The 26,225-nt window shown below is 38.5% G+C and overlaps 1 protein-coding gene across 1 annotated transcript in view; it reads right to left on the minus strand.

Annotated features, from left to right (window-relative positions):
* The window catches only part of atp6v1ba (ATPase, H+ transporting, lysosomal, V1 subunit B, member a), a 42,353-nt gene that overhangs the window by 12,192 nt on the left and 3,936 nt on the right, over positions 1-26,225 (minus strand). Inside the window, exons 2-9 of the mRNA XM_086045455.1 lie at positions 9,481-9,536; positions 9,057-9,155; positions 8,104-8,197; positions 7,505-7,582; positions 6,877-7,016; positions 4,736-4,837; positions 1,363-1,460; positions 1,109-1,232 (exon numbers count right to left, since the gene is read on the minus strand). Coding sequence (XP_085901581.1) covers positions 1,109-1,232; positions 1,363-1,460; positions 4,736-4,837; positions 6,877-7,016; positions 7,505-7,582; positions 8,104-8,197; positions 9,057-9,155; positions 9,481-9,536 — 791 coding nt within the window. The remainder of the gene's footprint in view (positions 1-1,108; positions 1,233-1,362; positions 1,461-4,735; positions 4,838-6,876; positions 7,017-7,504; positions 7,583-8,103; positions 8,198-9,056; positions 9,156-9,480; positions 9,537-26,225) is intronic.

A 26,225-nucleotide genomic window follows, 5' to 3' on the forward strand; every position in this document is an offset into this window, starting at 1 on the left:
TTACGCCCATTGTGTGTGTCGTGTTGACCTGAGATTCAGATCGAAACACAAAATATTGCATCGCCCTGCGTGTCTGACATGGGTTTGTTTGCGAGGGAACTATATGGGGGTTGCTTCAAGCAGGAAAGAGGACGTTTTTCCTTCTCCTCGGACAGAAAACAAAAAAGTTTAAACAATGCTAGTCAATCAGGTGGCCGGCTCATTTTTGGCTCGGTTACAGTCGATATTGGAAGCTAACTGTGTAGTATACCTCTTGGTGCCCAGAGACCGAAATGATATTGTCCTACTTGGTTTTTATTCCAAGTGTGTTCTTGTGCTGCATGTGACATAGTAAATACATTCTTGACGCCGATTGGTCGTCGGCAACACAATGCTGCTTTGAGTTTACATTTGCAAACCCAGCGATATGGTCGAATAAGCAAACATGTCACTTCATCCGTGCATCCCGGTATGCATTCCCACGCGAACTGCATGGACTATATATGGAATCTCACTGCCAGAAGTGCTGAACTCTCGTTCAGTCTGACCGCAGCATTAGTCTGCCCAGTGACGTAGTTGGGCAAAAGGTCGGCAGTCAGATTATGTCCCCCCGCCCAATGAATGTAGATTGGCTTGTGCGCTTATTTTCGGATTCTAGTCTACAGCTGCTCAAATTTGAAGGTGAGCCTCCTGAAGTGATTTCACATCATGAAGCTAACTTAGTTTTTATAGTCCAAGTATACAAGGCTACCTACAGTAGTGGCATTTGATTGACAGTTAACGGTTGAGCGGGGGCATGATTTCAACATATTCAGCGGACACGCCCTGAGCGTTTATGAACGGAGACAAAGGCTTGATTTTTCATGATTTTCATGCCTCATTTTATATACTTAGGGATTATTTTCATCCACATTTGGCAGGTTGCTTTACAGTGTCTTTAATGGCTCTATATTAAAGAATGAATTGAGATGCCAAATTCAGCAATATCCATCAATCCGATTTCTGAACCGCTCACAACAGGCATGCTGGAGACTATTCCAGCTATCTTCGGGCAGTAGGCAGTGTACATCCTGAACTTGTTGCCAGTATAAATGATAAGTTATCAGCCAGCTGGTGTAGATGTGTTTACCTCTCTGAGAGCCTCAGCATAGGAACTCATATCGGTGAGGATAACCAGGACGTGTTTCTCACACTGGTAGGCCAGATATTCTGCCGTAGTCAATGCCAGGCGAGGAGTGATGATACGTTCAATGCTAATCGGTAACAGGAAGGAGAAAACAGAAACTTAAAGAGCCAGTACTGCATTTCATTATAGGAACCACTAATATAATACAGATGTAATGTGAAGATGGCAAATAAAATCCAAATCTGACTGAATCTTACGTGGGATCGTTGGCCAGGTTCAAGAAAAGGCAAACATTGTCCATTGAGCCATTTTCCTCAAAATCAGACTTGAAGAAACGAGCAGTTTCCATGTTGACCTGGAGAAGAGATGTATAATCATTATGCCAGTGACACACCATAACTGACTGAATCTCTGGCGTTGGGTGAAATCATTGTACTCCAATATCATCACTTTTCAGGAGACCCCAAAAGCATCATGTTAGTTTGATCATTAGCATAGCATCATCAAAGGGACCAAGCCATTTTCAATATTTTAGATTGGTCAATAATTTATGAAAAAATAAAATACATTAAAAAAATAACACCTTATCGTGTAGACTGACCAATAATAGATTTGTGAAAAAATATTAAATCTATCAAATTGTGACATAGGAGGCCGAAGCCAGCGATACCTTTCAGACGCGCTAAAGCAAGTACCGGTAATGTGTTCACTTTTTTTTGGGCTAAATGGATTCGTTCTTTTCATTTTTGCAGAAAATCTATACCAAAATATTTCTTCACTTTTCATCCCATCAAATCTCTTCTTCACATAAACTGAACAATAGTAGTGTACTTAAATATTTTATAGTCACTATTTTCCCTAAATTCTAATTTCAAATTTTTTTTTTTGTTGTTGTTGTAAATATATGTACATGTACCGGTATATGAAATGCTCTGGCTATTGTTTTTGTTTATATTGCTGGTGTTCGGCCGGAATTTCACAATTTGGTCAATTTCATATTTTTTCACAAATCTATACTATTGGTCTGCCCACACAGACCAATAGTATGGATTTGTGGGTGTTATTTTTTTACAAATTACACTGACCAACACATTTTTTACAATATATAAATTCTTTTTAATCAAAGAAACTTAACTACATTAAAAGGTAACTTTTCTAAATGATTTTTTGCACCTGTTTCCAAATCTGCCCTCAATAATAATATATCCACCCATCCATTATCCATACCAGCCGGTAGCAGGGCACACACAGACAAACAAACATACACACACACAATCACACCTAGGGGCAATTTAGAGAGTTCAATGAAACTACCATGCATGTTTTTGGAATGTGGGAGGAAACCAGAGTACCCGGAGAAAACCCAAGGCCGGAGCCGGAATCGAATCCCACGACCTCTGCACTGTGAGTCGGATGTGCTAACCAGTCGACCTCCCGATAATAGTAATAATAATAATAATAATTTAAAAAGTAACATATTTCATTTTATTTATGTATTAAGAGTTAGGTTCCACAATAGGTGATTTTTTTTTTCTGAAAGGTCCTAACTCTAAATTACAATGAATTGTAAAATCTGTTTTGTGCAAGGTTTTATAGGTCAAATTTAAAAACAAAAAATGAAAATCTCAAAAACTTGATGTGCTACGAATACAGTAAAGACATTGTTTTGTTTTTAAATCAGCATCAAAAATACATTTAGGGACTCTCTTTGATGATGCAATGTTAATAGTTGAACAAACAAACATTTTTGGGGTCTCATGAAAAGTGCTGATTTTGGAGGTACAAGGATTCTGCCTGAAGCTAGTGATAGGGTGTAGACAAAAATTATCTCAATCGGAATTTTTTTTTTTTTTTTTAAATACACGAGTGCATAGAATCAAACTGTTTACCCCTTAAGGTCTAAAGGGCCTGGCTAAACAGCTAGCCAAAACCTAAGGTCGTCTTTGGAATTACCTTTGAAAACCTGAAGTTTTCCCAGAAATTCAACACCTACAAAATAATATCTCAGCCCCTGTAGCAGAAACAAACATAATTCCAAAAGATTATGAGACCTTAGACAAGTGCCTTGCACACAGGCCCGAGTTTATTCATCTTTACTGTTTCAATCAAAGATGTAAAAATAAAGTGTCATTGTAAGAGAAGCACTATTTTTAATTTTAAAAATCGAGTGGTAATTACCATCCTCTATTTTGTTACAAAGACGTCGATATTGCCATTGTCTACAAACATATATCTTAACTATATATCGCGTTCGACTGGTTCTACTGGTTCAAAGTCCACAAGTGCATCGTCTATATCAGCGCTGTTACTCATTTTAAAGCTTCCGCGATCTATGGCGTCCGCCATTATGACTCGAAAGACCGTCACGTATATATTCTGATGCGTTTCATTGGTTAAGAGAACAAAAATTTGATAAAAACTAAAAATGATGTATACGCTCTCCAGGCTTTAAGGGTAGAAAGACGGTTATGCACTCCGATCCTTATAGTGGGTTAACCTAAAAATGTTCTTTACAAGAAAAAGCCCCACTAGTTTAAACATGGCAAACACAGCATTCTGATTAACATTTTGTTTGTGGAATATGAGCAAAATCCACCCTTTTTTGTCCATCTCAGGGGGCGGTCATTTTGCCACTTGTTGCCAACTGAAGATGGCATCACAGTTGCTTAGGGCTCAGGTAACAACCAGTCAGAGCTTTAGAAAACAGGCAAGCCTCCGAGCCACAGTTTGGACACCACCGATTTAAACTGATGAAAAATGAAATCCCTCATTCCCGTTTGAAAAGCATCAACTGACAGCAATGCAAAATTTACACCAAAATTGAGAAAATGTTGTTTTATTATTTGTAGTTAGTTGTAGTTATATTTTAGAAAGTAACAGTAAACACTCAGATAATGTGACCTAATGTCTCATAAAACTGGATTCACTCCAGAATACCAATATAAACACATAATCAGATTATAAAGAGATAACATAAGAAGTTAACAGTATGCGGCACATTTGACAATGACATTTTTAGGTGGATTATGACTAGACAGTATTTTGTTTTAAACCATAATTCGTCCATCAAATGCGTTAGGTAAGAAAAAATGTGACATATCACATTTTAGGCAACATGGAAATCTTTTCAGAATGAGATTAAATAAGAAGTTCTGCAGTCAATGTAGCATCTCTTTGGATTCCCCACCCTAAAAGAAGTGTAACTGTAACCTCTTCAACTTGTGATGTTATTTGCAAACTCTTGTGGTGACATAATCCCAGTAGGATGTGACTTAGTCAAGTGGGGGTTGGAAGTATTCAACAAGTGAAGCAAATTGGGAGTTTGGTAAAGGTCAACCTGTCACAAAAGGCAGGCAGGAGGGGCAGCTGAAGGGGAGAGAATTTGATACTGCCAGGATGACAGTGTTAAGGGTCTCTTGAATTAGTAACCTCTACATGGAAGGAGGATATGCTCAGAGGCGCAGAAGTAACAAGACCGACTTAAAGGTTAAATCACCTAATGAATAAAAGACTGAAAGCAGGGTGGGAGAAAGGAGGTTGGCTGTCATTTCAGGGTTAAGAGGTGGATTAGCACCACAGATGTGCACGATAGAAAACATGTTGGCTGGATGCGTTCATTTTCCTGCTTACCCCCATGGCTGCAAATACAATGGCAAAGTTTTCGGAGCTGTAGTCCATCACATCCTTGGACTTCTGCACCAAGCCGGCTTGTCGACAGATCTGGGCTGCAATCTTAAGAGAGAGTAAATATTGTGTTTATAGCAAACAAATAATAAAACAATTATTTCTAAAAAAATAAAAAATGTACAACTAGTGTACAAAGATGAGTCACAATTCTCTGACATTGTGTATAGATTACCTGAATAATAGATGGTGACCGGATGTTCACTAATACATTTGGGGAGAATATGACACTTTCCATTTCCTCTTTTACCAGTTGAACAATAAGATGAGTTTTTTTTTTTTATCACATTACACAAAATCTAATAATAATTATGTGGGTTGGGGAATGTAAAACCAAAATACGATAGAGCAATGTAAAATAAAAGAATAGATTTACTTGCTGGATTTCACACATTTCCAGGCAGGAATTTCTACAAAAAAAAGGTAATAATTTGTGACATTTAAGTAAATAGATGTGCATCATTCTGATTCTCAATATACCATCATGTCGCTAAATAATTGTAAATGTCAGAGTTAATGTCCGATGAGGTGTACAATTGGCTATCATATTAATGGACGACGTGGAGGTGCGCAGCCGAGAACTGTCACCTCTGCGACGTCCATTCATCCATGATAACTTTAGTTAGTTTTTTTTAAATATATTAATAATGTTTTGTTTTGTTTTAGAAAAAAAGAGCTGCTATAACTACTTTCCATAGTTTTCCAGAGCTGGAAATGTATGAAATCCAATTCCATAGTTTTCCATCCTTACGAACGAACCCTGTGTGCGTTTGTCTTGTAAGGCAGGTGTGGCGTTTGAGACCACTGGAGAAGAAAGTCAAGAGTAAGCAGCCTGCCACTCCTTTGTAGAGGGAGTGTTGCACGAGTGAAGAGGAATTTCATGCTTTTCACTTGATGTGTGTTGATCCGGCCCGACCCCTCTATGCACCCTGGGAGTAGGCACCTGGTCCATAGAGCAAACCCCCACATGAATGACCTATGTGACATGTACTTAATTAAATAACCAGCCAGGTTTTCACACCATCCAGATGGCACGACAAGTGGGTCATCATTAGAAGGGCTACACAAGCCGTGTTTGTTTGACCAATTCTACAGTAGGACCCCTTTGATCAGACAATTATGAAGTGTGAATGAGATTAGGGATGACAGCTGCATTGGTGCTTATAATACAATAATAATTAAAGAAACTGATGCTATTGTGTTACCGTTATTGCAAATTTCTTGTTTGTTTTAACCTACAATTCTTCAGTTTTCTGTACTTTTAAATTTGACAGAATAGTACTGATCTCACAAATGCATTGGAATGCAAATATAAGTAGTGTATTTTTCGGACAAGAAGTCACTTTTTTTCATAGTTTGCCTGGTCCTGCGACTGCGACACTCAGGTGCGACTTGTAGCTTGGACTGACACCCAAAATCCCTGTTCCCTAATCGAGTTGACTTTCTTTTGGGGGTTGGCAAATACTTTTGGTACATTCTTCCACCTTCTGGAAATAATGCATCAAAAGCATTTGCCAACTGCCAAAAGAATGTGGAAGAAGAAACATTCACTAGAAGTGAAGAAGAAATCGAGGATGAAGAAAGAGGAAAATGAAGCAAAAGAAGAAAAACGTTTTTTTAAGAGCGGGGCGGCATGGATCACTGGTAGAATGGTCGTCTCCCAGCCCAGAGGTTGTGGGATCGATCCCCGGTCATCGTTACCATATCCTTGAGCAAAGATACTGAATTGCCGTTGATGCTGAAGTAGTACAGTGTGAAGCGCTTTTGCGTACTGAAGGTAGAAAAGCGCTATACAAATGACACCCCATTTACAAAGAAGAAAAAGAAGTACCGTATTTACTTCTACTTCTACGCTACTTTTTTCCTAGGTTTTGAACCATGTGGCTTATATAAAGGTGCAGCTATTCTGTTGAGTTTTAAAATTAAAAATTGTAGTGTACTTATAACAATTATATACACAAATTATACTATTTATAGTCACTCTGGGGATGGGGGAGAAGTTAATGAAATATTTTCTTCTTCCGAGGGGGGATGGCGTAACAGAATACAAGTGAGAAGCACTGCTTTAAGTGTTCATGTGGTCTCACTTCATTGTGTGGCAACCCAGCAGCGGAGAAAATGGGGATCTTCTGTCCTCTGGCAATACTGTTCATGCCATCAATAGCAGAGATGCCAGTCTGGATCATTTCCTCTGGGTAGATGCGGCACTGAGGATTGATAGGCTGACCTGGACAGTAAAGACACAGCTTTTCTTTAAGTTGGTTCATCACAGATGCATGGTCGATCACATGGTACACAGTATACAGTACTGTGCTAAAGTCTTAAGGGATTAACAGATTTGTTGTTTTAGGAATAAGACTACCTACAACTAGAATGTGACTCTGGATATCAGCCATGGGCAAACTGAACAAAACAGGAAAAAAAATTGTGATGCGCAGTGTTCCTTTCTCATCTTTTTCTAAGTTGAACAAGTACTTCCGGGTTCAAGAACAATTATAAAAAATAAAAAAAAACGTGATGCCATTAACATGCTGTAATGTTCAGTTTGATATAGTTTGTGAATTTCTCAGTGTTTGTAATGTCAAGCTTCCCAAAATATGTTTAATACAATGTACTTGTGTCGAGTGGAGCTAGACATGGTACTGTCCATTGATTGAAGAGAGAGTTGGTACAAAATAACAACACCAACTAAAAACAGATAAAAAGAGTAGGTACCCATAATGTCCAAATAGTCCTCAGCCAGAACACTAGGTCCACGGTCGATAGGTTTGCCTGAGCCATTGAACACCCGCCCTGAAAGAGAAGGGGTTCGCCGTTCAGCCAAATGGGAAATTGAGACTTAGTAATATTAGCTAATGCATTTATTGGCATATTTTACTTTCATATTAGTCGCTAAATAATTGAGAGTGGCTTTTAAGGAGTCTATGAGTAATAAGCATAGAAAGTCTAACTTCATGGACATGATTGATACTTGAAAAACAAAAGTAGGCTTCCTTTTCTTTTTTTACTGTAATTCAAATATGTTACCTTGTGATAATTATGAGATAATCACATTTATTGAGACTCAAGAATAAAGGATAATTAGAACGAAAGGGCTTAAAAGTTCGACTGTTATTTTGCATCAGTTTTACAAGGATATGTGAAATGCATAATGCAAAAGAATAAAGGCCTAGATAGACCAAACCGACGTCGGAGGTCGTGGCGTGTGATTGCGCCGTCTGATTGGTGGAGCGATCACAGTTTAAAATAATAGACTAATTGAATTGGCAACCTGAAGGGTGAAGTGTGACCACATTATACCATGTTCGTCATACCAAGCATATCCTCAGAAACTGGTGTACGCAGGATATCGCCAGTAAACTCGCAGGCTGTCTTCTTGGCGTCAATACCTGAAGTTCCCTCAAACACCTGAACAGACGCAACATCAAACTTCATTAAGATACTTTGAGATGTATACATAAATGTGTCTAACAGAAGTTTCCAAATATTTTTGTTGTTGTTTATTGATTTCTGCACACATCTTGCTCTCTGTCCAATAATATACAGTATATATTTTTTTAACATCTCCTGAAGTAGGTTAGAGAAACGTTTCAAAGAAAATCAATATGGCAGTGGTGAAAACTTTTTGGAAAGTTTTCATTAACTAAGCTATGTCAAAAATGTCCTTGGAGAAAAGGTTTTCTGATTGAAGTAAATGCCGTTTTTTTGGGTAGGTGGTGATTTGGTTTTCAAATGAAAGAAATTGCATTGATGGTGCCACCTCATGACACTCCAGTAGAATAAATAGTGAACCAATGCATTTTTGGGAAAAATAAACTATTGCTAAAAGTTGGCCGAACAAACCCAAATTCTAGTAGAACGTTTCTGATGTAATACAAGTCCGATTTTGATCAAAATGAGAAAAAAACATGCTTTTAAAGTTGACTTTTGTTCAGCCTTACAAGCACTGTATAGCATTTGATATATAATTTTTGCTTGTCTCTCCACTGTGAGGTCTGACGCTGACAAAGCTAGAACAAGAGAAAACAAGCAGAAGGCCACCTACCGTGGATGAGACAGATTAAGTTAAATTATTAAATACCCAAAATAGCAACCAAATTTTGGCAATAATGCAGATTAATAGTAAAGGTAACTGAACTGAACGTGTTAAAGAAAAGCCTAACATGGGCCAAAAGAAAACTCAAAACACCTGCTCTCAAATGTTGCTAGATTACAATCTTGCAAAGTGTGGCAGGCAAATCAGCTATTACGGATGGTTGCGTCTCACCTGAACAACTGCCTTGCTACCAATCACCTCCAGGACTTGACCACTTCTTTTTGTGCCATCAGGCAAGGTCAGATGAACAATTTCAGCATATCTGGGGAACTAGTTCAAACGGATTAAATAGTTACCAAATAAATTGAATTCTTTCTATTAAATAAACACACAGAATTATTACATATGCTGTTAAATATGCTGCTGCAATATCTAAACATTTGAAAGTTTTAGAAACAAGTTTTATACCAAATTAAACATAGAATGTAAATGAATCAGTACTGTTGTCATGTGGTAACAAATTCTGAGTCTCAACACAATACTGCAGAATGAGCCATAAAAAGTGCAGAGGAAAAAGAGAAGTAAAAAAATAAATAAATAAATTAAAATCTTATCCGAAACAAACAAACATACAGAACAGTAGTAGTTGCCTCACCTTAACATTATCCAGGATCACTAAGGGTCCATTCACTCCTGACACTGTAGAATAAGCTGAAAGACAAGATAGTTTCAAAATAGATCTATTCAAATGTTCATTCGTGGTTGAAAGCTACCAATCGGCTTAGAAACAGTGTACTTCCTTGCAATAATTGCGGTGAATAACCACAAGCTGACCTTTAGCTGTAAGATTCATACTTTCTGCACTACATGCTCTCGGTCCAAATGTCAAAAGGCAAGCAAATGTCGTAAAAATGTATACAATTCACTTGCCCACTAAGGGCTTGGACAATTACATTGACACAAGGCAAGCTTAAATTACTCTAAATAATGGGTCATCAGTAAAGAAGGTTGCAGAAAATTGCAGGTAAATTATACAACCACAAGTATAAATAAGATCTAACAGAAAAAGAATACGATTGGGGAAAATAAATGATGCCCCATCGATCAACTACAGCTTTGTTGTCAATTTTTGCATTTTACGGATCAGAATCAACGCTCCTAGACTGACTGTAGGTGAGCATTTGCAGCTTTTTTCTCCGTGTCGCTGTTTTGTATAAATGCCACTGACAAGATCATTCTGTCTTTGAAGGTAGCATCAGAGCTGTACACTCTCAGAAAAAAAAGGCGTACTGTAGGAGTCCATTTTTGGTGTCCAAAGTACACATTTTTGTACCCTGTATTAGTATTGTCACGATACCAACATTTTGACTTCGATAATATAACAGCATATACTTCGATACCGAAATGGTACCTCGCCAAAAATCTAAAATCAGCAAAAGCAGCAAAATTAAAACTGACTGACAAATTATGTTGTTGTTTTTTTTATTTACCCATTAAGGACAGGAACGCATTACCGCGTTTCTACCACTAGAGCCGGGAGCGCTGTTGCGTCTTTCTACCTTTAAAGCCGGGAGAGCGGATTCGTCTTTTCATTTTTTTAATCCAATTCTCTGTCTCTTAACCAATTTAATGCATCAGAATATACACATGGCTGTGTTGCGAGACTGGGGCGGATGTCCCAGAATTTTTTCGAGCTGTAATGGCCGTCGATCACAGGAGCTCTGAAATAAGTAATGGCAGTGATAGCGATGACACCCTTGTGGACTTTGAACCAGTTGATCCAGTCGAACGTGATATATGTTTAAGACAATGACTATATCAATGTCCTTGTAACAGAATAAAGGATGGTAATTCCTACCACTAGATTTTTTAAAAAATTTAAAATAGTGCTTCTTTTGCACTGACACTTTATTTTTACATCTTCGATTCAAACAGTAAATAATAATAAACTCGGGCCTGTGTGAAAGCCACATGTATAAGCTCTCAATCATGGCTCAGGTTCAGTAAAGAGGTGAGCTGTAAATGGTCGTCACCTGAGCCCTGAGATGTCATTTTCAGTCTACAGAAGTGACAAAATGGCCGCCCCCACAGATGGCTAAAAATGGGTTGATTTTGCTTGCTTAATTCATATTCCACAAACACAATATTCAACAGAATGCCGTGTTTCAAATTGTGAGCCTGCATAGAAAATATTCTGGCAATTAAATGTTCTCTGCACTTTTTAATTCAATAACAGGGAAATATGTAAAAATATGAATATGAATGTATCATATTCATCAGTACAGGCCAGGGTTAATTTGAAACATGGCATGTTGAAAATATATGTTCACTGAACTTTTAGGTTTAAAAACAGGAAAATAAGTAACCGGGCGGCACGGTTGTCGACTGGTTAGCATGTCCGCCTCATAGTTCAGAGTTCAGAGTTCAGAGCCTTCCTATGTGGAGTTCGCATGTTCTCCCCATGCCTGCGTGAGTTTTCTCCGGGTACTCCGGTTTCCTCCCACATTCCAAAAACATGCATGCTAGGTAAATTGAACTCTCTAAATTGCCCCAAGGTGTGATTGTGAGCGTGTATGTTTGTTTGTCTCTGTGTGCCCTGCGAATGGCTGGCAACCAGTTCAGGGTGTACCACGCCTACTGCCCGATGACAGCTGGGATAGGCTTCAGCACACCCGCGACCCTCGTGAGGACAAGCGGTTAGGATAATGGATGGATGCAAATATGTAACAGTCTCCTTGCAAATAAGGCAGACACGGTTGTTGCGTATTTCAGCAAAAAAAATAGTACAATTTCCACCTTTCCTTAAATTGTCGGCCCTCACTGTCAACTTTCTTTTTTTATTCAATGTTGGGCGGCATTTTAGAAACTGCCTGGAAAGGGTCACACAGGGTTATTAAGTTGGACAGAGTGCGGCCGCCCTGTTGTGTGTAAATGTGAAAATGCATTTAGAGTGTATTTTAAATTCTTGTCAGACGGTCCAGATGTAATTCTATGTTTTGCTTTGAATGTTTTAAAGCACTTTGAGTTGCATTTTTATGTATGAAAAGTGCGATATAAATAAAATGTGATTGATTGATTGATATTAATTTTATGACAGAGACTGCGGGCCGGATAAAATTTGACTGCGGGCCGCATTTGGCCCCTAGGCCGGACTTTGGACATGCTTTAAGGGCTGAGTGTTGTCACATTATAAGGCTTAATAATGTTTTGATTTGTCGAGGTCTTGATTAGTGCTGCCAAGATTAAGCGTCTAGTCATGGCAACGATCACAATCGTCGACAATTTAATAGATGATTAGTCTATTTATTTATTTATTTATTTGGCACAGTTTTTCTTTCAAAACTGCCTGTTGTCGCGCTTCTGCCACTGTCTGGCAACCACCCGCAGTGTTGCGTTTATGAACTCGGACATGGAAGCACTCAAATTAACAGAATGTGATATATTTCCAAAAGCCCCCAACACATAACAATAAAACAAAAAGGTAACATAGTTCGTTACAAAATACAAATTTATTGTGCTAAAAACAAAATACCTTCCTCCTAATTGGAAAGACCAAGTGTGAAGTAAACCTGGCCAACCATCTTTTGAGTAATACTAACGGCTAAAACTATTTTGATAGCTGTATAAATACATTTGATTTGATTTGATTTGATATTTTAAAGGGGAAATCACCCCAAACATATTTTTGGTTGTTCATCCGATGACGTCGCACTTCCGGTTTCATCGCTGCCAGCCTCTCACTTCGGAAAAAAGTTTACCTTGTCAAATATATATGAAATACAATTTTCTTTTCATGCTTCATTTTTTGTATAATGTTTAATTACTTAGATTTCATTTGAAATTTTCTGAAATCATTTCAAATTTGTTTTTTAAGGATTGTTACTCATCTGATTTCACTACTTTCTACATTTGAGAAATTAAAAAAAAAGGCTTGGTGTCCAAGAAGAGTGAAATCTATTTCCAAGTATTTGTTTTCATATTTACAGTTTCACAGTATTAGTTCAACTCTGTCTAGTGTATAGATTTTGGTTTCATTTTAAAATGTGCTAAACAACATTTATTTAAATATGGTATCTTCAGGTGAGAAACTTTTATTAAATCAGCTCAAAATCGATGTATTTTGATTTCCATGTTGTCCACATGTTGTCCACTTTTCAATGCATTGAAAAGGGATTGCTATGGGAAGGGAATTGTATAAAGATTAGGCTTGTCAAAAATATCAATACTTCGGTACTAAACATTTTGAACAGATACAATACTAGCTTGCTGTGGTATCGATATTACCGATACCAAACCACTGACTTCGATACCAACAGCGCTTTGCCAACGTCTGCTCCTAATGGTCTACTGCTCCCGCATACACTGCCGAAGGCTGCCCCGTGCGCCCCTCCCTCCCTGCTCTGCCAAGTGCAGACTGCTCGTCGACTCCCTAGTTAGCCGTGCGCATGGGCTACAAAGTACAACCGATTAAAAAAAAAAGTGTGCGCCCCGGGCTCGCCCCCACTCGAGCTGCCGTGGTCCTTTCGGTCAGCCCCTCCGCTCACTTCATACCGGCTGGCAAGCGCAGGCTGCGGCGTCGGCTTCTCCGAGCGTGCGCCCGGCCCTTCCCACGGATCTCCCCAGCAGCCGCCACGGTGGCAGCGGTCGCCCATCGCCGGCCCGGCTGGCTCATTTGGCCGACGCCGAGCCACAGAATGACGCGTTGCGGCTCATGACCCAAAGTCAGAATCGGCTAAGTACGTCTAATGGCAACATTGAACCAACAAGTTCAAAACTCAAATGCACATATTTAGTTTATAGCATACGCAGCTGCAGCATACACAGAAACACTGTACATACATATGCATCATATGTTTACACAGACTGCTTAGATTATATAGACTTCCTTGCTTGCCCATAAAATGCAGCGTTGTGTTTGTCATATATATTTTCTTTCTAAAGCAAGACAAGGTTAGCCAAGTGTTCAGTAGCATGTTTTCAGTAACGGCTGCATTATTGTATTGTCTTGAACTTCTCAAAAATAAAGCTCTTGTGAAAAATAATACTAGATAATAATGCAAAAAAAATGTATTAAAATAAATACTGGTCAAAAACAGCCCTTTGAGTAATCCATGGTAAAGTTCACAAATAGTAAAAAGTTAATGAAATTGAAGAACAGAGAAGTTCATGTGATTTGTCCAAAAATATATATTTTTTTTTTTGGTTAAGAATCGGAATTGTGAATCGCTAGGAACCAGAATCGAATCAAAACATCGTCTAAATTCAAACGATGCCCAACCCTACCTGCTACTGTTCTGGATAGCCAATAACTGAAAGTATTTTAATTTTTTTAATTTTATTTTTACTATTATTATTATCTGTGTTGTATCTGTGAGTTTTGTTGTCAATTTATGTTACTGTAAGTGGTGGGTGTTATTCTTTTTCATTACCTAAAACTACTTGAAAACGATGTGCCATTGGTGTTGCACACTATGGTTATTTCTTTCCACTTGTTCAGACAATTTACAGATGAATAATTGTTTTTTTTGTGTTTTGTTCTTTGCACTACTTCTTCTTTTGTTTTGCACTACCCCAGGCTCAGACAACTTAAAATGTGTCATTGGTTCCAGGCGTTGGCTACAGAGGGTTGTCGAAGTTAAATACTGAAGTTGTACTATGTTTTTGCACTACCTCTTAAAAAAACTATTGTATTAATGATAATTTAGGTTTTTGGCGATAAAAAAGTTTTACAGTTAAAAAAAAAAAAAAAAAAAGAAGCCTGTGCTTTAATTTGTTCGGTGTGGTATCGAAATGGTATCGAGTATCGATACTGAACTGGATATCGGTATCGAAGTTGAAATTCTAGTATCGTGACAAGCCTAATCCAGATTGTATAGTATGTTAGAAGCAGGGTCTTCTGTACAGAAACTAAATGTCTGCAGGGAAAATCTAAAGGAGGATTTTTCCTCAGAGGATTGTGAAAAGGCATGTACTAAAGCACAAAGTCTGCCAACACTAGACTTAAATTACTTCAATATAATTGGCTAATGATATGTCTGGAAGAAGAGGTTGGCATACGTCTATGCGTTCATGGTTATATTTCAGACCTGCCCAGTCCGAGTCAGCCAAACAGCATCGGGAACTGACTTTACCGGTACCACGTCACACACACAGGTGTCCCACTCCTGACATGCAGTCAACCAAAGAAAAAGTAAATACCGTGTTTTTCGGACTATAAGCCGCGACTTTTTTTCCTAGATTTCTTGCCCTGCGGCTTATGGTCTGGTGCGGCTATTCTGCGGATTTTTCTTCCACCGCTCGGGGCGCTTTAACCGGAAGGACAGTACAATACATTTCCCATTGACTGGATGTGACTGCAGGTGGAGGAGTTCAACAGGAGAGGGCGGCATGCACTAGGTCATTGTATTAGGTGCTGTTATGCTTTCATTTTATGTTTTCCTAGAGGCCCCTGAAGTGCACATGAATGCGATTGGCTGATGTTACGTCTGTTCTGTTGCTTCGATGTGAAATGCTATTTAGCACGTCGTGTGTTAGATTGGCTGACTTTATTAACATAAAACAAGACAGGTGCACATGTAGAATGTAGTAGAACAATAAATGGTGCAGTCTGGTGGACATTAGCTGACAAACTGGAGCAGCAGTCGGCAGTGAAATGAAGATAAGTACTGTTTGTTTTCTCCTGGTTCTCTTCTGTTTAAATCAGCAACGTTGCTGCAGTGTTAAAAGGCACTGTTAGGAAAGAATCTGCTCAGGTACACATGTACATTTACAGTTCATAATCGTTCTGTAAATGCAGTAAATATAAAAGTTTTCAACATAGATAGGTGCGGCTTATATAAACGTGCGGCTTGTTTAAGGTTTTTCCCGCAAATGTTCTAAAAAAAAAAAAATAGAGTGAGTGCGGCTTATATAACGGTGCGGCTTATAGCCCGGAAAATACGGGAAATAAAACAGTGTTCTATACCTTTTAGTCCCACAGATGCATTGACATGTGCTCCATTTTATTTTTACTTCACCGATCACCCTGCTGTGTGTGTGTGTATCTGTTGTTTTTATTTGATATTTTATCTTTATTTGGCGGCGTGTCTGCTTGTGCAGCGCCTGCATGTTTTCGGACTGGGACCACGTGGTGTCGTCCCGGACATACCGCCCAGAAATTGTAGACGGACAGACGATGCCCAGCTCTGCCTGGAAGTATGATAACTGCCCTGGATTTGTGTCTTTTGCTTGCAAAAAAGGGTCATAATACTTTCATGGAGGAGATGAGTAAACCTAAACTCATCAATTGGATTAAACTGTTCAAACTTTACCTATGGAGAAGAAACTGTCATTATGTATTAATTATTTGGGGTCCATTTATACATTATTTGGAAAGTGTGGATCTTATCAAAGTGAATAAGATAGATGCGGCATACATGTCGGTGGTCCTTTGCAGTTGGATAAACTAAACTAAACTAACTAAACTAATATTCTGTTGATATTTCATTTGCATTGGCGTGTCGTGCGTAGTACATTTGAATTTGACACAATGTTGACAGAATTTGGGCTGAAACTTGCTACGTTAGAGACTTGTTGTATTTGTTTTATTATTATTTCATTATTTTGGTTGTTTGTTTTGTTTCCATGTACTTTTGTATTCAGGTGGTGTTTGTCATTTGCTGAGCTCTTGTGTGTATATGCCCAATCAAGAGAAATATGAATGTCGGTCAATTATTTAGATATCTTGGACATTTTCTTTGTTATGAGAACAACTTTGTTGTTAGAAGTTGAAAATTTTGTGGAAAAGTTCAATAAATACAACGTTGGGGGGAAAAATACACTAAACATTTATAGCTAAAAATTGTAAGGCCACACAATCGCCTTCAATTGAAGTTGCTCCAACATTTATATGTTTATTTATGTCAGAAATGCTGACACAAGCTGCAAAGTTTGATTAAAGTTGAATCATCATTCTAATTGTCTCTAATATTAATGTGCACATACCTTAAAGAATTCAAGCTGTAAGCTAATGATGGTTATATGTGAAGCAGCTGCTTCTGGTGCGACATGCTGCGATTTACATAGGATCCGATTAGTCGACCCATCGCGACTACTGTTGGTGATTAGTCGACCCGCAAAATAATTGTTTGTGTGGCAGTCCTAGCCTTGATCTTGTTAGCAGGTGTTGTGGCAAGAAGCTCAATCTATCATTAAGTGTTGTTTAACCAACATGTGCATGTGATCTGCAGTTCATCACAGTGACAGTATTGCACAGCCAAGGTTGCAGTAGAGTATGACATTGGTTTCAGCAACATTACAAATAGATCCCTGTCCGCCCCTCCCTCACACCAGCTTTGGTGAAGCATCTTCTTTTATCTGCCTTTTTTTTTTTTTACAAATCATTTTTAGTTTTGATTATCAAATGATTCCTTCATTGAAATATGAGTGTTTAGGTAAACCAGTAAAACAGCTAGTTTGTTGTAGTCTGCCAAAAATCTTAAATAGCTTCTTATCCTTGTGGGGGGGAGAAACAAAATCTGAGGTTGTTCAAGTGTTTTTAAGATTGATTTCTTTTGATTCCTCGCGGTGTGGCTGGTGGCACTAAGCCCGTGTGCAAGAGTGCATAACTTTTAAATATGTAGGTGCACTTTTCCCATATAATAAAAACATAACCATGGCGCTTCTTTGTAGGCCATTATGTGCCACTGCAGTAAAAAAGTGAAGGTAGTTTGCTGTCACCTCATAACAATCAATCGACTATATGTTCATGAGTCGTGAAGTAGCAACAATTCCCATTAGGTTTGGAAAACTTTCTCCACCCCTCTTTTCTACTTCAGCTCAAGTGCGGCGGTCTCTTGGCATGGCATGCAACCACAGTGTGGGTCACCCTGCAGCCTGTTCAACTGCCAAGCCCTTTGTGAACAAAGATGTTAATTGGTCCTAATCTGCCACTAGAGGCTGTTTTGGTAGCCTGACCTTGCACCCTGAAGGACACCTTGGTGTGAAATACTGAAGAGGCCATTCAAGTGCCAGAGAAAAGAGGCACATAGCATTCCAACACAATTCAAATTTCCAGCTAAAAAGGGGAATTGGGTTGGGGGGGCAAGGTTGGAGCTGGGATGGAGATGGGGCGCCACTGTTCTAACAATAAATGAGTGCAACAAAGCAGTGGCTGCTGTGATGTGCAGCTACAAATTCACATCTTCGCCTCAACTACAAGGGATTCCCACAGCCCCACTGAAAGTGGGAATGCTAATTGCCTCAAAAACCAGCACTTGTCCACACCTTATCCCCCACCACGCATTAAACATTATCGTGACGTTCAGTCTGCGTCCTTTGGCTCATTTGCCACATTGTTTTTATGTCCACGAATGATTTCATGCAAGCAAGTATGTGTGTCATAAATGAAAACAGTACAACAACAATCTTGGAAATATGAAGCGGTTGACAAGGTCAACACGTGAACAGCCACTAACAGTAATTTGGCGTCACTAAGGTGCTTGTATTTCACTAAATAGATTTGCGATCGATAGCGATCAATAATTTCAAAATGTTTTCCCATCTTTTACAAGCCATTCATAAATGATTATGTAGAATGAAACCACTGTTGTCATCAAAGCAAAAATATTAGCATCAAAGTCACTGTTTTGCTTGATATGTTTGTTTATACAAAAATCTACTTTTCTCCAGATTTTGGGCAAAGTGGATGAATTTCTTAAACGTTACCTATATTCTACTGCTTACTAGAGAATAAAAAAAAGGTAGAATCAAACCTTTTTTTCCTGGTGACAGAGGAGAATTTACTCTTTCATTTGGTAGATAGGATGTAGAAACAATCATCGGACAATATTTTGTGGATCTTGAGTGAAAATAAGTGATGTGATCAGTGCAAATGGCTGGTATTGAATGAGTTAAGATCTAAGGTACAGAAAAGAGTTTTATTTCATCAACTGCTGTTGCTGTGGCAACACAGTGTTTGCCAAGAAAATGGTCTAAAACGGGCAAAAAAAAAAAAAAAGGGAAAAAAAATCCATATTTTAAATTGTGCCATTTATAAAAAATAATAAAAATCTAATTTCATTTTACCAAGATCCCAATGTGCCAATATCCCATCATGCCAGTACCCTAACGTGGCCAGGTCTATTAGGGCCCTTTATCACTGCTTGCAGCTGTAGTTTTCAACTGAATTACCTATGTGTAACCACAGATCATACGAACCGGAGTTAGGTGATAGAGAATTTGAATCGGGCTGCTCTGGGTCTGTAATATCCACAGTCGGACTTGAATGCTAAGGGGTGATGGATGACAGTGGTCCGCTTCTTTTGCACCCAAAAACAGAGTAACTTTCCGCTGAAAAAAATGATTAAATACATGGTCAGGGGCTTCATTAAAGTGAAAGTCAACACAAAATATGAATATGTTCTATGCAGGTCCACTAGTCTAAACACGGCATTCTGATTAATAGTGCGTTTGTGGAATATGAGAAATCCACCAGTTTTTAGCTAGCTCAGGGGGCGGCCATTTTGTCAATCATGGCTCAGCTTCAGAAAACTGGTGAGCCTTGATTGGTCGTTATCTAAGCCCTGAGCAACTTCGATGTCATCTTCAGTCGACAGAAGTGACAAAATGGCCGCTCACTGAGATGGCTAAAAGTGGGTGCATTATGCTGCTTAACTTATATCCCCCAAACGCAATATTAATCAGAATGCCGTATTTCAACTAGTGGACCTGCATAGAACATATTCTGGAAAAAATATATATTTGGGTTGACTTCTGCTTTAACCTATTAAGGCCGGGAGCGCATAAGTGCGTTTCTATCACTAGAGCTATGAGCGCTATTGCGCCTTTCTACCTGTTAAAGCCTGGAGAGCGTAAATGTCATTTTTCTTTTTTTTTTTTTTTTTTTAAATCCAATTCTCGGTCTCTTAGCCAATTAAATGCATCAGAATATACACGTGACGGTGTCGTGAGATTGTGGAGGATGTTCCGGAATTCTTTCGAGTCATAATGGCGGACGCCGTCGGTCGCGGGAGCTCTCAAATGAGTAACGGCAGTGATATGGATGACACGCTTGTGGACTTTGAACCAGTGGAACCAGTCAAACGTGATATATGGTTAAGATACAGTATATGTTAGTAGACAATGACAATACCGACGTCTTTGGAAAAGAATAGAGGATGGTAATCACCACTCGATTTTTAAATTAAAAATAGTGCTTCTCTTGCACTGACACTTTATTTTTACATCTTCGATTTCGATTGAAACAATAAAGATTAATATACTCGGGCCTGTGTGAAAGCCACATTTCTAAAGTCTCAAATTCTTTTGGGTTGGGTAGAGGCGGACCGACGAATGCAAGGACGGAAGCGCTTTAAAAGGACAGGGATGAACAGGGGGGGCGATAATTTTTAGCCACCAAAACCCAGTGGTCTCCATAACCCCAAAAAAAGTGAAAACAAAACACTACACGACAGTAAATGGGGCTGGCCATTACATCGCACGGCTACCGCATTCCACAGACAGAGAACACGTCATTGTGTCGCACACACCTCCGGAACACAAACGCATAACAGTCAAGTACGGTCGTGAAATTGTGCTTTGAGTATTTGCTATTTTCACCGCTTTATAATTGCCTAGAATTGTATAAAAATTACAGATGAAGTAGGGACGTACGATTCGAATTGATTTGCGGGAAAAAAATGAATTTGACCATAGTTGAACTTCCGGGATTTTCGGCCGACAGCGATGATACAGTATATATTTCAAGATTACAATCTTATGATTTACAAGTACAATTAAATAAATGAACACACGGGTCAGCGGCATATGTTATACAATTAAATGAAAATTTGAATAACATTGTTCCCTAAAGTTAACATAGTTTTAAATTGATCCCTTGTCGGCAGTCAGATTTTTAAAAACATTTTTTTAAGGCAGATGCCGATATGAATCAAAATGCCGAATATCCGTGTTGACAATCAGCCCGGCCAATAATTCGTCAATCCCTTCTTTATTTAGAGCATCATTTTTAACAAAGATTTTGGTTCGGCTCTGAATTCTACAAACTCAGGTTTCACTACAATTATCATCCTGGAAACACACAATTTAATGCTTTCACAAAAGCAACTACCGGTACTAACCCCCAGTTGAAACAAGAACATTTATAATCACCACTGTCAAAAGTGACTAAAAAACAACTGGAAGGAAGTTGAGCAATGGAATAGGGGATTTCTGTAGACAAGTAACAAGTAGACTGTGGGGATTGCTTCCTGTTCTTGCTGACAGAAATAAGACAGATGTATGCCTACGAAAGAGGCCTTTTTCCTTGTTACTGAAAAGCGCGTTGCTTTAGGCTAATTAGAATACAAATTAGGTAACTTTTATAGAATTACAGATTTTATAGAAATGACTTTGGTAGTGACAGATGAGGCTTTAAATAATCACAACGACATTATTACCACTAATTAAATCTTCACAAAAGCCGTACTGTGCCTTGCGCTATGTCTTTTCATTGCACTTCATGTCAGAATGCACCACTAAAACAAAGGCCACCATTTCATGGACTAATAGCTTTTGTCTTGTTTGACACAAGAGAGACAAAGGCCTCCAGAAAGAAAAGATGTGGTATGATGAAAAATGTCTTCATTTACTTTGTTGTTCTTTCTCAGAATGAGTTGAAACCTTTGCATCTCAGAGAGCTCCGATAAGTCAAGAAAAATGTCACAAAAAGCATGTTAACGTTGATCTTTTGAACTGTTTGATATATGCCCACATGTCAATTTGGAAACGTTAAAACGTTTTCTTCATTCAACATTGACATGATTTGCTTAATAATAGCACGCTGATCCATGTATTACTTGTGGCTGTCCAACACAACAAATGCACTGCCATTAATTCAAACATTGTATTTGGTCTACAAGTTCTTGTATCTCTGGTATTTTTAGTTTTCAATGAAAATGACTGATGAACAAGTGGGTTGAAATCGTGACAGAAGAGATGTTTTATATTTGGCTTGTGAAAAACAAACCTTAACACATTCTCCCAGACCCTGTCCACACAAATTAAGATATTCAGTATATGATTACATATTACCTTTGGCACAATGGCGGTGTAATTTCTTATGAAATATGAGTTTTGATGGCTTTGGTTGTTTAGGGCAGGGGTCCCCAACCACCGGGCCGCGGACCGGTACTGGACCGCAGGCCACTTTGTACCAGGCCGCGGCAGTCTGCACAGATGAACGTCGAAAGAAAAAAAAAAAAAAAAAAACTACAGTACTTCCGGTTTATTTTTTTATCCGAGGCTGAAAAATGTTTTATTTTACAAAGTGACTGGATTCTCTCCATTACATCCACCTATGAATGACTCAACGCATGTCATGTTGTCTCCATCGCGTAACGCTAATATTAAATGCACAGGCTGACAAATGAGTAAAAGAAGGAAAGTTTATTTGCAATGGGAAAAGGCCCAGTGAGAATCTGAGAGTCTGCACCCAAGAAGAAAAAGAAAGGTACATTTCACACACAATACCGGAAGGCCTACTTGACATGGATTTACGACGACAAGTGAGTCCATGCAGGCTTCAAAACTCATTTGTCAACAAATGTAAGTGCCTTGAGAGTGTCATACTTGGTGGCTAACCACTTCGCTAAGGCTAAAAAGTCATTCAATATTGATGGAAAAAAAAAAAAAAAAAAAAAAAACTGCGGAATTGCGAACACCGCCCCACCTGGGCTGCGAAGGGTATAGACTTGTATGAACCGGTCCATGGCAGAAAAAAGTTTGGAGACCACTGGTTTATGGCATTTTGGTGGCTATTTTTCTAACACAGACGTAGGACGCTTAGCTCCAAAAAAAAAAAACCCAAAAAAACAACTTTCCCCATGTGGCTGCTGCACCCCTTTTATGACGCTGCCGCACACCTTTCATGACGTCGTCCTAAAGCCGGCTCCTGCACGCAAAATATATATTGCACACCCCGAATGCCAACACAACAAAAGACTTCGTCAGGGGGAAAAAGTGGAAAGTCTGAGACCAAGTCAATCACCGGACCGGAACCTAATAGAGCATACATTTTACCTCCTGTAGAGGATAATGAGGGAAGAAATCCCAGAAACAAACAAGAACTGCAAGAAGCTGCAGTAAAAAGCATTTCAATTGATAATGCAACAGTCTGGTGAAGTCAATGGGTCGCAGGCAGGGGTGCACTGATCGATCGGCCGGGATCTGTACCGGCACAGATTTCCTTCATTTTGGGGAATCGCTGATCGTCCAATCACTTAAAATAAAACCAATCTTCTCCACCAATCTCATCACCCTCTGCAGAGATATGAAAAAGTCATCAGCCTTTTCATTTCAAGCCAGTTTTTCAATTTTATTAGAGAGAACTACTTCACATGCAACCGTTTGTATTGTTTCACAGGTATTTGTAAAAGTTTTAGGATAAGACAAAATTGGAACATCAAACGAGTATGGAGTTTATAGATCGGGATGAGTGATTAGGCAGAAAATTGGGATTGGTGCACCCCTAGTTTAGAGGCTTTGATGCAGTTATTGCAAGGAAGGTTCATCCCACCAAATATTAAATGTTATTCACTAAGACTTCATTTAATAATATCTGTTCCAATACTTTTGCTCATTTGAAAAGTGGGCGGCTTCAAACAAAAGGTGCTTTGTCGTGAGTTGTTTAAAACATCTAGGTGTAAATGCCATGAAATAAAAGCTGTATTTCTGAACTTTTGTGTCATATTCATCTTTCAAGCTGAAGCTAAATGTCTTGAATGAATAAATTGACCTTGCCAATACTTTTAGCGGGGACTGTATATGCCGATATTGGGGGAAGAAAGTTAATCCAGTCCTACTTTTAGTTGTTTAATATATTGGCTTTATTTATATTTGTTTACTTTAGTGTTGTCACAGTCCGGTGTTGACACTTACATTCCCTTACTGCATACTTCCATTTCTGCAATAAGGGAATATGTACGTGTCGGATGTTTGCAATTGTAATGGTATACCGTTCACTGATATCAGATTTTGGTCACTTGAAAACAGTATGACTGTTTCAGACTGAATTATCGTTACAACAGTGTTTATCAAAACGTCAAATCTTTGTGATCACTATCAATGTTGTGTCATTGGACTGCTGACATCACGTGTGTGTGTGTGTGTGTTTTTAACCCATACTTGGATACTGATAACTGTTACAAATGCTGTCACTACAATCGAAAAAGAAAGCATTCATACCATATATCTGAAATTGACTCACGCCACCCAAAAAAATATATATATATATAAAATATATATATACAGGGAAGTAAATTGGAACAGGTGTCTTAGAACTGTAAATGGAGCCTTTAACATCATCTACCCATCTTCAGCTCAAGGCCAAATAATTTATAAATATGCTTCAGGGAAAAAAGGCTTGCCAGCAGAATTACAGCATTTCAGAAGTAGGATGGTTAGGTCTACGCACAAGGGCTACATCACCAAATACCCTTGCCCTGACAGTAAGATGGGCCAAGGTCCATTAAGTAATTTTCTTTTTGTTCTCGAAGAGGCTTTTAGTCCATACTTGCCTCTCTGACACTTGCATCAATGTACAAAAAAACATGTTTTTGGTGTTCTGTTCAACAAGAGAAATCAATGTTAGGGAACATCAAACTGATTTAGAATTTTTTATTTGTTTTGTTTTTTTTTTTTAAATAAAATCGGCCCATCAGCTAGTTCAATCTACACCGAGACTGATTCATTAGTTTGTGTAGCGATGCACCCACATCTTTTAAAACAAAAACGATATTTATGATTCAAATCAGTTTGCGTGACACCCCTCCAACACCATTGTCAAGAGCCACGGAACAAATGGATGAGCATACTAACCACAGCAACAGTGAAGTACCCCTTTAGAAAATTTCAAATTTTGGTTACCTCATCTAGTTACAGGACGAATTTCAAATATTAGGAATCCCACAATGTGACACAATGACGTTCTATCCCACTATACAACAGGGTAGGGGCGGGTGATATACATTGTCATCAATATGATTGTCAACGTTGCTTTCACGATGTGCAAATTTACATTAAAAAGTATGAATGCTGTCGCAAAAAGAATAGTCAGGTCAAGTTTATTTAACATAGCCCTTAATCAAGAAGAGGCCACAGGAAATGGAGAATTGGAGTCTCTCATTTAAGCGAGTATTTAATAGGAAGACCCAAGTCCACATCCCTAGCCTGGAATAGATTTGGGGTTGACAAGACTGACGTCGGTCGGAAAATGTGCCAAAACGTGAAGAGCAAATCAAATCTGTTCCACCACGCACTATATGGATTACGAGGAAAACTTTGCGAGTCCACAAGCACGCTAAAGAAAAGCTGAGTAAAGCTGCGCAACACACTCAGAAAACCCTGGCCGAGTTGAGCAAACACAAACTGATGACTGAATCACAGACAAAGCAAGTAAACAATGTGACGTCACCGTAACAATACGCGAGCAAGAAAAGCTTGACCGAATGTTTGATAATCACTTAACATTCAGTTAACATGCTCATAATCCGCATCATTAATTAGATTTGCGACTACTGTTTATCACGTGTAGTATGTGTAGGACAATTTCGGAAACAGTCTGTCAAAAGATTGTGGCTGAATTTGTTGTCACAACAAAGGTATTGCAATAACAACATTAGTCGCTGTATTTCTCTTACAGACTGTGTTATCGTATTCACTGCCAGACATTTTCAGACCGTCTTTTACCCTAACGTTTGACAAAATTTGAAAGAAATATAAATAAATTCCTGAATGGATGGACTGTGAAAAGACAAATAAATATGTCAATGGCAAAGAATGAGATAAGACCGTCCACAAATTACAATAAATTAGAATATCGTCAAATTATCGTTATGTTTTTGTTTTTTGTCTTAAATTGAGCCCATATCACCCACCCCACAGGATGTCCCAAATGTCGACACAAAAATGTGCATATTTTGAATTTATTCGATTAAAATACTTTTTAAATAACATGTTCAACATTATGATGTAAGGTAAAGACAAGGGATGTAACGAATTATCGAAAATCGATTTTATATCGCTATACTTAAAATATGCATCAATGTAAAAAAATAAATAAAAAAATCAATTCACAATGCCATGCCATGTTAACCATAGCCGCTTTCTCATGTATCTGCAGTAAACAAACTGCATACGCACATTGGGTAAAGTACTTGACAGTAGAACTGCCAAGATGAGATTCCTAACGCGACAACTTTATCAAAATCGTCTACAGTTAATTTTAATAGTGGGCGTGTCGTTTACTTATATATATACATATATATATATATATATATATATTTGCTGCTGTTTCTCTCTCGAAAAAGCCCTGTAAAATTATTTTGCGTAAAAAATATTTAACCCATGAAGGAAAGGAGTGCA

The sequence above is a fragment of the Filicampus tigris genome, chromosome 11 (genome assembly GCF_054856515.1).
Source record: "Filicampus tigris isolate MCC_2025a chromosome 11, RoL_Ftig_1.0, whole genome shotgun sequence".
NCBI lineage: Eukaryota > Metazoa > Chordata > Actinopteri > Syngnathiformes > Syngnathidae > Filicampus > Filicampus tigris.